The sequence below is a fragment of the Penaeus japonicus genome, unplaced genomic scaffold (genome assembly GCF_977035675.1).
Source record: "Penaeus japonicus unplaced genomic scaffold, GWHDUDI00000001_assembly GWHDUDI00000012, whole genome shotgun sequence".
NCBI classification, from domain to species: Eukaryota; Metazoa; Arthropoda; class Malacostraca; order Decapoda; family Penaeidae; genus Penaeus; species Penaeus japonicus.
This window is the reverse complement of record NW_028234414.1, coordinates 42,441,319-42,456,318: the sequence shown is the minus strand read 5'-3', so window position 1 is coordinate 42,456,318 and position 15,000 is coordinate 42,441,319. Positions and strand designations below refer to the sequence as shown.

General features: G+C 37.6%; 2 protein-coding genes across 6 annotated transcripts in view; one reads left to right on the top strand and one right to left on the bottom strand.

Annotated features, from left to right (window-relative positions):
* LOC122243385 (uncharacterized) overlaps positions 1-3,400 on the top strand; it is an 8,097-nt gene extending 4,697 nt beyond the window's left edge. For all 4 annotated transcript variants that reach the window (XM_043000946.2, XM_086542820.1, XM_043000948.2 and 1 more), the window contains exons 5-8: positions 1-35; positions 266-417; positions 2,251-2,440; positions 3,218-3,400. The exon at positions 1-35 is cut by the window's left edge and continues 158 nt beyond it. In XM_043000946.2, the coding sequence (XP_042856880.1) occupies positions 1-35; positions 266-417; positions 2,251-2,440; positions 3,218-3,303 (463 nt within the window). In that variant the 3' untranslated portion in view covers positions 3,304-3,400. The remainder of the gene's footprint in view (positions 36-265; positions 418-2,250; positions 2,441-3,217) is intronic.
* Positions 3,401-3,571: 171 nt separating this feature from the next.
* Positions 3,572-15,000, bottom strand: part of Cont (Contactin) — a 19,738-nt gene continuing 8,309 nt past the window's right edge. For both annotated transcript variants that reach the window (XM_086542818.1, XM_086542819.1), the window contains exons 10-26: positions 14,634-14,809; positions 13,889-14,000; positions 13,621-13,764; positions 12,795-12,929; positions 12,399-12,580; positions 11,021-11,062; positions 10,424-10,507; positions 9,795-9,933; positions 9,511-9,665; positions 9,232-9,363; positions 8,704-8,793; positions 8,187-8,372; positions 7,778-7,963; positions 7,464-7,632; positions 7,014-7,147; positions 6,451-6,634; positions 3,572-5,407 (exon numbers count right to left, since the gene is read on the bottom strand). In XM_086542818.1, coding sequence (XP_086398944.1) covers positions 5,280-5,407; positions 6,451-6,634; positions 7,014-7,147; positions 7,464-7,632; positions 7,778-7,963; positions 8,187-8,372; positions 8,704-8,793; positions 9,232-9,363; positions 9,511-9,665; positions 9,795-9,933; positions 10,424-10,507; positions 11,021-11,062; positions 12,399-12,580; positions 12,795-12,929; positions 13,621-13,764; positions 13,889-14,000; positions 14,634-14,809 — 2,378 coding nt within the window. In that variant the 3' untranslated portion in view covers positions 3,572-5,279. The remainder of the gene's footprint in view (positions 5,408-6,450; positions 6,635-7,013; positions 7,148-7,463; positions 7,633-7,777; positions 7,964-8,186; positions 8,373-8,703; positions 8,794-9,231; positions 9,364-9,510; positions 9,666-9,794; positions 9,934-10,423; positions 10,508-11,020; positions 11,063-12,398; positions 12,581-12,794; positions 12,930-13,620; positions 13,765-13,888; positions 14,001-14,633; positions 14,810-15,000) is intronic.

Below are 15,000 nucleotides of genomic sequence, written 5' to 3'. Positions count from 1 at the left end.
CGCAACGCAGGTTTGGAAGGGCAAGAGACCCACAGGTTTGTCCTACCTTTTCCTTTCTTGAGGTTTTGTTTAGATAAAATTGTAAATAGATTTACATCCAAAATATGAATGTTAAAGCCTTCTTTCTTTATTGTCTTTATTAAGCCACTTATTGAAAATAGTGATTATGCATTATTGATTCACACACTTCAGAACATATCTTACTTATTAGCGGTTATATACTAGTGTATATGTTATTTATTTACACCGTACAATGTGTTTCTAGCCCAAGGCAGCACGTGGACTTTGTCTGGACCAAGCGACGATGTCACTGCTGACGACAGTGCGAGCAATGCTGGCGGAATTATCAGAGATACTTCAGAGGATTTCCCTAGTCTTGGCCTGCCCCAGGGTCTGACAGAAAAACAAGGATATAAAGTAAGTGTCACATTTAAGGCATGAGTTTTAAGTACTCTTTTGAAATTTAGAAGAGTCAGATAAAGCTTTTGATCGTTAGTGAACTTCTCCCTTTTTATTCTTCGTGTGCTTTTATGTTGACCATAGCTTTGATGATACAGGTTCCAATGCAGACCTTTGCATCTTTATGATAAAGAAGACAACAAAGTTACTTACCTCCTCAAATCCAAGATTCGGTGCAACAATATGTTTAGATAATGGATGCAGCCCACCAAACCCTCTATGTTGCTCAAACTGTATAGCAAGGCCTACTTTGCAAACAGGTACAGAATATCCCAGAAACCACCGTAAAAAAGCTCCAGACACGTATTGCCATTTAACGTCTTACAAGTAATCAGCCCAGCTCTACTGTTGTCATGCTGACTGTTTGAGTTATGTGGCTGGGTAGGGGGTTTGGATAAATAAGGAAGGAGGAGGAGAGGATAAGAGGAGTTGGAAGGAGGAGGAGAAGATAAGAGGAGTTGGAAGGAGGAGGAAGATGTGGACAAGGAAGAACAGAAGTCGAAAGAATCAAACCAACAATATGCAGAAAGTCAAAGTCATAATAAAACACATGTTGACGGAAGCATGTCAGTAGAAAAACATGTGTTGGGCTGCAGGATGATGTGGTTTGATGACCACTTCCTCTCTGCCTGGACCTTGACCTCATCATATGCTAGTGCTCTCACAACTGAGTCAACTAGGAGGGGCTTGGTCAAGTGCAGATATGTGACCCTGCAGTTACAAAACCAGCACTCTACCACTGAGCTGCATCACCTTTAGGAACAATATGTAGTACTCATTGAACCATATTTTCTTATTGCGGCTATTCTGCTCTCCATAAACTTTCTTAAGACAAATTTAGATATTGAGAGAAAATTGTTTTGCAAATTGATTTATCTTGTTTGATATGCAACTTTGCAATTTTCAATGAGCAAGATATTTCCCTTTGATTATTAAGTATAGTTTATTCAGTTTAGAGTTGGTAGTATTAGACCTTTCTGCAACAGGGATGAGGTGGAATCACTGTTGAACTGCAATTTTTCATTTTGGTAAAATTACAAGCTGTTCATTCTTTCTGTTGTCTAACTAGACCATCATGCCAAATGCTAATTAGTATCACAATACTATTATACCATATATAGATTCATATATTGTACCATAAGTCTATAAGAAAAAAAAAAAAAATAAATAAAATAATAATAATAATAATGATAATAATAATAATGATAATGATAATGATAATGATAATAATAATAATGATAATGATAATGATAATGATAATAATAATAATAATGATAATGATAATGATAATAATAATGATAATGATAATGATAATGATAATAATAATAATAATAATAATAATAATAATAATAATAATAATAATAATAATAATAATAATAATAATAATAATAATTAGATGCCCACCCTAGGCTGCATACCTGAAGATGTGACCTTTCATGGAAGGATTAATCTATGAATTATTCTTGTTATTTTTCATGTGTATCTAACTAACCATTGCCAAATTTTAATCGTAGCATAGTAACTATTGATTGTTTTGATGAACATGTTTCAGCTCAGGGTGAACAATTTTGTAATTCGTAAGTTGGCTAGTATATAATATTAATAAAATACTCTTAAATGGAATAACTCAAATCTATTTTGCATGTGACTGTGGTATAGAGCTGCTCTTTCTATTATATATGTGTAGAAACTAGGGCTCTGTTTGATGGAAATGTGGCTAAGTTGTGTGCTTATTCCAGACTTAAAAGACGTGATTTCATCTTAGTTGAATATTCTAATTTATATTCCCAGGCTTTTGAAGTGAATACAAGTGTCAGAGAAGGAAAAGGCAACGTGTTAAGTCTCTTCAACGAAGAGTGTGGCCTTGCGCTGTGGATGGTGCGACACAACACCTGGGAGACGGTGTTTTTTCACCGCAAGAATACCTTCTTAGATAGCATACATCTAAATAACTTTGATCTTCAGGAATCACTTTCAGAAGGTAATGAAAAATGCTTCATTTCATTTTTTTTTTCTTTCTTTCTTTCTTGCCCTTGAGAGAGGGAAACCACTTTATGAGTAGATTAGTTAGAAATTTACTTATGCCTTTTGTATCGGTAGTGCAACGCTCATTCAATATTTACAACAGTTTAGAAAGGGCATATTCAAGCTATATTTGTACTTTTCTTTTCTCATTAAGTATATATTTATTTTAGATTGTCCTAGTGCAACATTTAGAAGCAAGAGGTATGACTTTTAAAGAACACTTTTTTTTATGATTCTAAACACCTTTATTAAATATTTCATTTCAGAATATTACAGCCCATTTTATTTTATGCACTGAAATTAATTAGGAGATATTAGTAACCTGTGCTCAGGCACAGTGACTTGTTTTAACCCATTCGCGCCGATTGACTTGCTATCACATTCATTGGTTTTTGGGTCAGACGCCGGCATCAATATATTTGGTCAAGGCAGGCGCACCGGGTGAGTGGGTGTACAGCTCTCGCTCTCAGCTAATGCGCCTGAGAATTCCGAGGCGTTAGGCTTGTGTTTGAATACCCCGGCATTCTGACCATTTAGAGCCGGAATAGACCCGGCGTGAATGGGTTAAACAGACTATAGTAAAATGCAACAGTATCATTAATTTCATTGTGGATCTATTACAATATTACAGTGCAATTACTCCTGCAGTAATCATAAGTAATAGGTCAGCTCTAACTTTTAATGTTGGCACACAAGAAAATATTTGTAACACTTCCTATTTCCACAATTTCAGGTACTCCCCTGGAGATATTGGCTGTTCCTGCAGTTCCCGAGTTTCCTTGTCGATGGATTGCACAAAAGGCCGTTGCTAGGTGCTGATATACACACATAAAATCCTTTGATTTTGTTAATTTCTTTTTTATACTTGTAAAATGTAATGAAAATAAAGAGATGAATGATTGTATAAATGCACTCATTTATGGATTTTTTTTCCAATTTTGTGGGAAAGTTATAAAAATTGCATAAACAAGTTTTAACATTTAATATTCATTTATTAACTTGAATTTTTCATTGGCCTTAAAACTAGTCTCATTTCCACAGAGTCATACATAAGGAAAGGTGGAGAATTATCCAATAATACAAAAGGTTGTAAAATATTTTTTTATGAATACAGCATAACAGATGACAATATTGATTTAAACAAATTAAAATATTTCATGACCTTAAATCAAAGTTAATTATACAAAGAACTTTACAAAATTGTACACAAACTATAAAACTGGACGGAAACACTGAAGTATAGTCATACATCAATATATTGGGTATGGAATTCCATAGTTTTACAGAGGAATTCTAGATCAGGCATCTGTGTTTCATTCAAAAACTGAAAGGAAACTTGATACCCATAGAAGGAATAAGAAACAGAAAAACAATGTCTTTCACTACCAGAAAGAATATTACCTAAATGAAAAAAATCTGCATCTATTAATGGTTAGAAAAAGAAAAAAAAAAAATAATAATAATAATACACTTGCAATTCAAGTGCCCTTGAAAGTATTGCTTTGAAATTTGATCACAATTCTATGGTACAACCATATTCCATACAGTAAAGGATGGAAGAAAGGCACGCCAAAGTTCCTGAAAGTTTGAACAATGCTTAACATTTAGGAATATATTTTGCTTATCCAAAATACTTACGAAGTCGCCATGTATTCAACAACAAAAGTATTACACAATTTTTAGTATTCAAACCTGAATGAATACACTAATGATCGTTCCGAATACGATTTACCAATCACAGTTTATGTGAATCGCTAAAATGTGTTGCATCACTTACGTGTATTACTTCCACAATGTGTAACGAGTGAATTGCACTAGAGTCGTCAACATCACTTGTTTTTTTTTGTTCATTTTCTTCTTACATATACATTTACCATAAAAATATAATAGTAACAATACTATTGCTCATAATACTTTCCTGATAACAATGGAGGACTTACAAAGCCATTATACCGAGTACAAAGGTTATATTTTGGCAGAATAAGAAATTTACAATTTGTCGTAGACAGAAGAGCCCCACCCAGACATCAAATTCTGTCCGTTTTCTCCCCTTCTCTTTGGTTCAAAAAAAATTGTGAATGAGACTCGCAGTCTGAGAAAGTTTGCAAGAAAAGAACCTACATCTCAAACGACTAAGGGAAGTAATACTAAAACTGAGCCTAGGTGACATGTTTTTTTTTTTTTTTCATTAATCTTAAAAGACATATGGCCAAGAAATCTAGAGGTAATATTTTTAATCAATAATAATTGCTATGCTAAATATATGTGTAACTAAAGTTACATAAATCTTAATGTTCCAAAGTGCTCCTTACAAACCCTAACAATGCAAAAAGTCTTGAATGTCACTACAATTATCATAATTATTTTCATATGAGCAAATTGACACCCTTTGAATAACCATGAAATAATTCAGGTCTAAAGAAAAAAAAAAACAGAAAAACCATAATTTATAGAATGAAAGGGTCAAGCACGGTCTTTGTACACGGGAATGTTTAGCTGAAATATCTTCAAACTTTGGCCTTCTCGAACAATGGAGAGTCACATTAAAAAAATAAATTCCATTAAGTACATTACTATGTAAAATAAACAGACGTAAAAACAACATGCAATTACTGCATGAAAGTCATGAGATTCGCATCATAATCCCTGATAAAAAAAGAAAAAAAAGAAAAGAAAAAAGCATCCAATGCAACTTGGACAATGAAACGGCAATGGAATAGAGGAGTCCATCGGCTCCTGCGAATGTGAAGACAAGTCGTTGTTGCAGCTGCTGCCGTTGCTGTGGCAGGCAAGGCTCAGTGATGTCTGTTGAGCCATGAGCGAACCAGGGGAGTGACGAAGGCCATGAGGAATGTACAGACGAGCGTTTTGTCCAGGACAGCATGGCCGGATGGAGCTTCGCCCTTCAAGACTTCAGGGTCGCCTGGAAATGGATACAAATTTGTTTTTTCTTATATTTGTTTTATTGTTTTTTTTCCCCATCCATCCCGAGATCTGATCTGATATTATTATTATTTGTGTGTTATGTGTGTGTGTGTTTGTGTTATATATATGTGTGTGTTTGTGTTATATATATGTGTGTGTGTGTGTTATATATATATGTGTGTGTGTGTGTTATATATATATGTGTGTGTGCGTGTTATATATATATGTGTGTGTGTGTGTTATATATGTGTGTGTGTGTGTGTGTGTGTGTGTGTGTGTGTGTGTGTGTGTGTGTGTGTGTGTGTGTGTGTGTGTGTGTGTGTGTGTGTGTGTGTGTGTGTGTGTGTGTGTGTGTGTGTGTGTGTGTGTGTGTGTGTGTGTGTGTGTGTGTGTGTGTGTGTGTGTGTGTGTGTGTGTGTGTGTGTGTGTGTGTGTGTGAGAGTACAAGTCCTATCTCTCTTATGTATGCTTATCAATAATGTGTCTACTCGATTTTCATTATCCACTAAAAAATAGTAATTTAGAGAAATCCTGAAGATGAATTCATTACTCAAATATGAGTATTGTGTGTAAGAAAAAATTGTGGCGAACACAGCAGCTGGATCTAACTACTATCATAAATAGGATATGATTCTTCCTCTGATTTTCATAATATACTTTCTTGCATAACCAGAGGCAAAGGGAGGTTACAATGTTGCAGGCATCTACTTCCTCAAACAATATATTGATTACTTTGATAAAATGCACTTTCTAGATAATTTAACAAATTGGACTATTTTTTTTTTTTTTTTGTAATTAGTACACATTACAAAAGTAAATTCCTAGACAGTAATGAAAAGCTTGACTTTCACATCAAAATACGAATGAAGTCATAAACTACATTGTAGTGATAGCTGAAAAAAAAAAAAAAATGGTTTGTAAACATATGTTCAAACTCATAGTTGGTTCTATTTACACAGTTAAACCTACATGATCACCGAGTCATGTGCAAACAAAATACAAAGAAAATACAAGAAAGCATTCACCAAGACCCCAACTCACCCATCTGGAACTCCCAGGGCGGTGAGGACATCTTTCCGTCTCCTCCCCTGGAATAGGCGAGGACTCGAAGTTTGTACGTCTTGCCAGGCGTGAGATCGCTGATGACGGCCTCGAGAGGAGAGCCAATGTATACGTAGGTGTTGTTTGCCTTTGTGAAGTCTTGGTCAGCCTCCCAAACCTTAATCTGTGGATGAAAAGTTCAAGTATTATGATAGTGATATCAGATCTAATAAAATGTAATGTTTTTGTTTCCAGCTCCTACCATCAAATATGATGTTTTCATCAAAATAATTAAGACACAATGTAGCATCCATAATGTTAACATTTGATCCTTACTTACTTGTAACACAATAATGATAATACAAGAAACAATGATAACAAATACATAAAACTACAGAACTTCACTATGAAAAATGATGTTTGAACATTCAATGTTGCTATATATCATTTCTCAATTACTCGCATCTTTCTGTAAGCAACTTTCTTCTTGTAATAAAACAATATTTCATAAAACGAGCAAATAACAAGAAAATCATCTAAAGAACAGAAACACCGTCACAAACCTTATATCCGTAAAGAGGTTCTTCCATGGGAGAAGGTGTGACACCACGCCAAGTGACGCGAATCGTGCTGGGATTGATAGCATAGACTTTGACAGCATTCGGTGGCATGAGTGGTGGGAAACGCCACGTTCGCTCTAAAAGAGAGGGGGTAAGAGTACCTTGTTAATATATAATGTAATGTTAATTAACATTTAAAATCATTAACAGGAGATATAATCTCTTCTATCAATGTAAAAATACAAAAATTAGGACATAACCTCCAGGTACAATAGATCAATATCTCCCGATTACTTGTACATGTCATACTATATTTGGAATATCATAATATATTTTGGTAATTACTGGCAATAAAGTCTCATGCAAAAAAATATGAGTAAATCTTAATCAAGTGCAACTAATATCACCAATGGCAAACCTCAACTGAAACAGAAAGCTGAAAACCGTACGTACCCAAGAAACGTTCGCTCTCTGGGCCAGCACCTGCGCTATTGTAAGCCATGACTCTGATCCAGTAAAAGGTATTAGGCACCAAGCCAACAATCAAGCCATGTGGCTCCGTTCCAATCTGCAGCTTGATGATGTGATCGGTCTCGTTGTCATCTCTCCTCCAGTACTTGATCTGTGTGTGCGAAATAAACAAATAGATATAAAGTCCAAATGAACATAGCAAACGTGTGTCACTGAATTTCTTGAGAGAGGAGGCTAATAGACAGCACCATCACCACACATCTTTCCTCACAGAGTTTACAGGTCACATCACTCACTCTGTAGCCAATAAGCTTTCCTCTGATATTGTCTCTTGTAGGATTGATGGGCTGCCAAGTAACGTTGAGCGATGTTGCATTGTGAGCAAAGGCCGACACTTCTGTGGGCTGGACTTGAGGCATACCTTCTGCAGTGAACACCTCTACAGGTTCACTCTCAGGTCCTGCTCCTTGATTATTGAATGGCTGTAAATAAGGTCATATCTATTAACACTCCTTCTAAATGTGTATTACCAGATACTGGTGAATGAAGATCTATATTCAACTGAGTAATAACTTGATATCAAATTTATCAAACAAACAAGCAAGCAGAAAGGTTTAATTTGGTAAAATATACATACATGCCTCAAAATAACAACATACGTTCACCTACAATATAACCATATTAACTTTCTATGTCATAACTCACCTGAATTTTCACTTCATACTCGGTGTAGAAATATTTGATAGGATTAACGTCAACGACATGCATGCCTGTGTTGCCACGTTCATGCAGCACAACAGTCTGGAACTCCGTCTCTGGATCCAGGACAGAACGCCTCCAGAACAACTTGTAGTATATTCCAGGGGCATTCTGGTTCTCTCCAGGAAGTGGCTGGAATTAAAAAGGTTGATCTCAATGTATAAAAAAAAACTCTATAGTATTCAAAAGCCAGAGTCAGTGAGAAATATGGATATCTGTCATCTTAATACAAAGAAAGTTTGCATATTTGCATTACTGTTACACTTGATGAAATGGAAAATACATATACATATACAAATCAAATCAAATCAAATCAAATCAAATAAAAATAAAATAAAATAAAATAAAAATAAAATAAAAGCAAAGGAACCTAAAACCAAAGAGTCTTAACAGCTTTCCAAAAAAGTCTATCCAGCATCAAGGTTTTCCCCCCAAACCACAAGAGGACCGGTGACTGACTTACATCCCAGGTAATGGTGAGATCCCCAGTCTTGCCTCCACCTCCTCCCAAGTTGGATGGAGTCTTGAAGGGGATGTCTGGTCTGGTATTGGCCTGGAGGAGGAGGAGAAGGAGGAGAAAAAGGATACTGTCAAAACTTGCAATCAGTGTAGAAGGCATGGGGAGGAAATAATTACAATCTGGTATAATTCTTCGTGTAAAAAATTAATCATGAGTGACGTAAGAAAAAACAAGAGAGTATAAATGATCAACTGCACCTCTAATACATAGTACATTACCTATTATCTAACTGTGTAAACACACACACACACACACACACACACACACACACACACACACACACACACACACACACACACACACACACACACACACACACACACACACACACACACACACACACACACACACACACACACACACACACACACACACACACACACACACACACACACACACACACACACACACACACACACACACACACACACACACACACACACACACACACATATATATATAGCAACTTACCTGAGGAGATGCAGTGGAGAACTGGCCCTTGCCGAGACTGTTTATGCCTTGTACTCTAAACTCATGGGATGCCCAGGGTGAAAGGACATCGCCCAACTGGTACTCCATGCGCCCATTAGAAGAGTCAATGATCTGCAAGTGTTTTTTGTTTAAACTTGATGAAAACATCATCCCAAAGAGTAAAGATAAAAAATAATAATAATAATAATAGATCAAAACTAATTCTTTTGTTACGGCACATCTCGTGTTATAATGTATGGCGTGCGTGATATCACTCACCCTTGCCGTTATATTTTCGGCCACAGTTTTCCATTCCCTAGTCCACTGTGTCCTTGTCTGAATGGTGTATTTCTCGATCTCCCTCCCGTTGCTCGCTCCGTTCGTCCACTGCACTCGAGCTCTGGTGCTGGTCAGGTCAATGGCAGACACTCCACCTTAAGACCAAAGAAATTCACAAAAATAACCTTCAAGCCAATCCATTCTATAATAAAATTAATAAAACGCCGTCACAACTCCGTCCAAAGAATCAAATTCTGAGAGCGCAAGAAGGACTCTTTCCTTACCGGGCGGTCCAGGCGGTCCATGGATGATGAGCGAGGTGGAAATGGCAATCTTTGCAACGGGAGTCTTGGCAACGCACTCGTAGATACCTGCATCTTCCAACGTCAGGTTTTTGATGCGCAGATGGCCCGCTCTGTAGCCCTGTCAAGTTTGTAGATATCGAGATTTTGTTAATAATGAGATTAAATTATTTCCTACATCACTAGGCCTAAAAGAATTATAGGTAACCCAAGTTATCTGAGCGCTCATTCTGGAATTCTATAAATCTGCACCCACTTATATTATCACACATTTACCCTTGTTATACCAATATTTCAAAATGTGGTAGTCTATGAATTTTTCTCTCATCACAATGGCTAAGAAGGAACCTATCTTCATCCTGCAACCTTTATCAATTTTAAGGGGAAAATGACACATTATCTAATATTTTTATATAAAATTCTTTTCTTGGGAATGCATTCACTTCAGATAAAAGGGGTTACCTGTATCTATAGTTTAAAAATTTGGTTATGTATCTCGATTACCGGCTTTCTGCTCTTTGGTTGTGGCAGTGGATACCCTAACAGTTGTTGATGTAGATATAATAGCCTTAACTGAAGCAGACATCAGAAACACATTTTACTGAACTTACCTTCTCAAATGGTGGTTCTCTTTTGCTCACATATACTTCTTGTTCCTTCTTCTTTGTGATTAGCGTAGCTGCATAGGGGTTGTCCTGTTCATTAGAGAAAGGAAAAATACATATTTATATATTATATTTTATTTATATATGTATATATATTAATATGTATATATATTAATATATATATATATTAACCCATCCCCGACGGGGGAATTCTAGCCTTGAATGTCCAAATGCCGGGGCGTTCAAATTATTAGGCCTAAATCAATTGAATGGCTGGCACAATACTGTGCAGCCAGGACAATAGGATTTTGAATGAGCGGTACACATGATGTACAACACGTCATGTGTGAGTTAATATATATATATATATATATATATATATATATATATATATATATATATATATATATATATATATATATATATACATATATATACATATATATACATATACATATACATATACATATACATATACATATACATATATACACTTAAATATACATAAATATGCATAAATATACATAAATATACTCAATAAATATCCTAATCCAATCACATAAACCCTAAATACTTAAATACATCAAAGTAAAAAGTACTCACATATACATTATACATCTTTCTCTGTACACTGAAGTCATATCCCTGAAAGAGAAAAAAAAGACTTTACTAAGTGTCTTTCATCACTACTCAACATTTTGTATGTTTATAACTTGTATTTCCAGGAGAGGGAAAATGCAAGGAAGAGACAGATGGGGAGGGGGAGGGAGGGAGGGATGGAGGGAGAAAGGGAGGGATAGAGGGATAGAGGGAGAGAGGGAGAGAGGGAGAGAGAGAGAGAGGGAGAGAGGGAGAGGGAGAGAGAGAGAGAGAGAGAGAGAGAGAGAGAGAGAGAGAGAGAGAGAGAGAGAGAGAGGGAGAGAGAGGAGAGAGAGAGAGAGAGGAGAGAGAGAGAGAGGAGAGGAGAGGAGAGAGAGAGAGAGAGAGAGAGAGAGAGAGAGAGAGAGAGGAGAGAGAGGAGAGTGAGGAGTGAGAGTGAGAGTGAGAGTGAGAGTGAGAGGAGGGAGGGAGAGAGAGAGAGGGAGGAGAGGGAGTGAGAGTGAGAGTGAGAGTGAGAGTGAGAGAGAGAGTGAGAGGGGAGAGAGAGAGAGAGGGAGAGAGGGGAGAGAAAGGGAGGGAAAGAAAGAGAGAGGGAGAGGAGGGAGAGGAGGAAGAGAGAGAAAGAGGGAGAGAGAGAGAGAGAGAGACAGAGAGAGAGAGAGAGAGAGAGAGAGAGAGAGAGAGAGAGAGAGAGAGAGAGAGAGGAGGAAGAGAGAGAAAGAGGGAGAGAGAGAGAGAGAGAGAGGAGAGAGGAGAGAAGGAGAGGAAGGAGAGAGGAGAGGAGGGAGGGAGAGAGGAGAGAGAGGAGGAGGGAGGGAGGGGAGGGAGGGAGGAGGAGAGGGAGAGAGAGAGAGAGGAGAGAGAGAGAGAGAGAGAGAGAGAGGGGAAGAGAGAGAGAGAGAGAGAGAGGAGAGGAGAGAGGAGGAGGGAGGGAGGAGGGAGGAGGGAGAGGGAGGGAGGACAGGGGAGGAGGGAGGGAGGAGGAGAGGGAGGGAGGAGGGGAGGGAGGGAGGGAGGGAGGGGGAGGGAGAGGGAGAGGGAGAGAGAGACAGAGAGGGAGGGAGGGAGGGAGGAGAGGGAGGGAGCAGAGGAAGAGAGGAGGGAGGGAGCAGAGGAAGAGAGGAGGGAGGGATGGAGTGGGGGAGAGAGGATAGGTGATAGAGACAGTGAGCAGGATGTGAAGAAAAGAAAAAAAATAACTAAACAAAGAAAGAAAGAATCAAGAGAGACAAAGATAGACACAGAGAGACAAAGACAACTCTCAAAACAAAGGTACACAAAAACAAAAAGGTAAAGGAAGGAAGAAGAAGAATAAAAACCAAGAGGAATATAATCAAATCACATTTTCTATTTAGGATACAAAAGCAACAACACCACACACCTGTTCGTAGGCTAAGTTACGAAGATACTCGGTATCGTCCAGCTCGATGCGCAGCCCGTTGTGCCGCCAAATGTATGATGTGTCCAGAAGTACGTCTGTGTAAGCTTCGCATTCCAAGGTGATAGAGTCCCCTTTGGCACTTATGATCTCCTCTGGGGGACTGCGGTAAAACTCAGGCTTTCCTGTGAAGTAAGTGTCGACACATTTTTTTTATTCTTATCATTCTGTTCAATCATTTCTCTCTTTCTATATCTCCCTCTTCCTTATTTTTATTTGTTTAATATAATATTTTCTTTTCTTTAGTACTTTTCAATTATAGGCTCTCCATTCCCACATCTACATCAAATATCCACTTTCTTTCCCCCCCAAAAAAAAATAAAAAATAACAAAACTTACTCAAGACAATGAGTCTTCCAGAACTTGTGTCGGAGCCATAGACATTTTCCGCTGAGCAAGTGTAGTTGCCGTCATCTTCACGCGAGACTGGGTTGATGATCAAGTTCCCATTACGAAGAATTTGACGTCTTCCACCTGTGAGTGAGTGAGTGAGTGAGTGAGTGAGTGAGAGGGAGAGAGGGAGAGAGGGAGAGAGGGAGAGAGGGAGAGAGGGAGAGAGGGAGAGAGAGAGAGAGAGAGAGAGAGAGAGAGAGAGAGAGAGAGAGAGAGAGAGAGAGAGAGAGAGAGAGAGAGAGAGAGAGAGAGAGAGAGAGAGAGAGAGAGAGAGAGAGAGAGAAAGAAAATGAAAAAGATAAAATTTAATTGATAATTTTTTTAAAATTATTTACATATCTCGATATCTTTCACTGATTCCTGTTGAAATATCTAGTACCCATCTCAAGTTATTTGTTCTATTTTGGCATCTAAATATTATGATAAACTTCATTCTGCTAACATAATTTACCAAAAATATTCTGGTTATAAAATACAGGTGCATTAAAGAGGTTTAACAAGAATACACTGAATGGATGGCTCTAAAAATGGTTAAATTTCTATATTATATGGTAGAATTTAAAGAATTTGTTAATTTCCCCATCAAGTACCAATATACTACTCTTGAAAAATAAACAATTACTCTTCTGCTTAACTGACATCAAAAATAAGAAACAAGCAAAGTGTGTGTAAATATTTATGTGGAATACGAAGAAGCAGAAGCTAATGCACTTTTTTCCCTATTGGTATTTGGTTCTGCATTATCCTTTAAAGAATGACCTTGTCCACATACCTCTGCCAAGAACTAATCCATCTTTCCTCCAGGTGAACTTTGGCCTGGGGGCGGCCTCTGGGTTACAAACAATGGTGACACTAACGCCTTCGGCAGCGTACATTTCGGATTCGAGCGGCTTCTTCCGGAAGGTTGGGGCTAATTCTGTGGAGGGCAGCAAAGATGAGTAACATTGTTAACACCTAACTGCATAAAAATGTGAGTATTATTCACCGAAAGATTATTACTGAGTCAGGTAGTACACATGCAACCAGGCACAGCGTCTTACCTAGTACTTTCAACTGGGCGGTGGAAAAGGTCGAGCCAAGATGGTTACTTGCTTTGCACTGGTACATGTCTTCGTCTTTCACTTGGATGTCTTTGATCTTCAACATGCTATCCTGTTAGGAACATGAAAGAGAAATGATTAACAGTGACACTAAAGAGGAATATTTTCACAGCTAATAGGAATATACAAGATTGTTGGCCTTCCATAAGCTATTGAACTGCATTTTCTTGTATAAACATAAAAATTCACAACCCTTGTATTAACCCATCCACGACGGGGGAATTCTAGCCTTGAATGTCCAAATGCCGGGGCGTTCGAATTATTAGGCCTAAATCAATTGAATGGCTGGCACAATACTGTGCCGCCCGGCCACTGGGCTTTTGAATGCGCGGTACAGTACTGTACCACCCGTCCTGTGTGGGTTAAACAGGAATAACAAAATAATTGGTTATCATACAAACTCCAGTGACAAGAGAAAGGCTAATAGAATGTGTAGATAGACACACTCCACTCAAACCTTAAAAATGTACACATTAGATATCTAAAAAATATATTCAAGATCTAAATTTTCAATTCACTGGAATAACCAAACATCCCTTCCTTTGGTGTGTCTCATTCCAATAATAAAACCCTCACAGAGTAATATATAAAGAGCATCAAACACTAATACTCCATTTTGTCAAACATCAATGTACGGAAATAATGTCGATAAGACCATAATAAATGATAAGACCGTAATACATACGACAATCTCAAACCGTGCTTGATCATCAGCCGACAGTTCTTCTAATACGATCGGTGCCGAGTTCCTCAGCCATTCGTAGTCTACGTCGGGGATGCCAAAAGCCTCACATTCCCAGATCAGATCAGAGCCTTTGGCAATGAACTGATCTTGAATCTTTATGGTGAAACTTGGTTTTGCTGCAAGAGTGTAGGAATTGTTTAGATACATTTTTACACCCCTCTAAAGCTCTCACTACAATTTCTTTTATAAACTACAAGATTATCTGTGGTATATAATTTGCAATAATGTGTTGACTGAGAAAAAACAACTGAAAAAATAATGAAATAAAATAAAGCAGACATAACTGTTTTTCCCTTAAATGTCAACT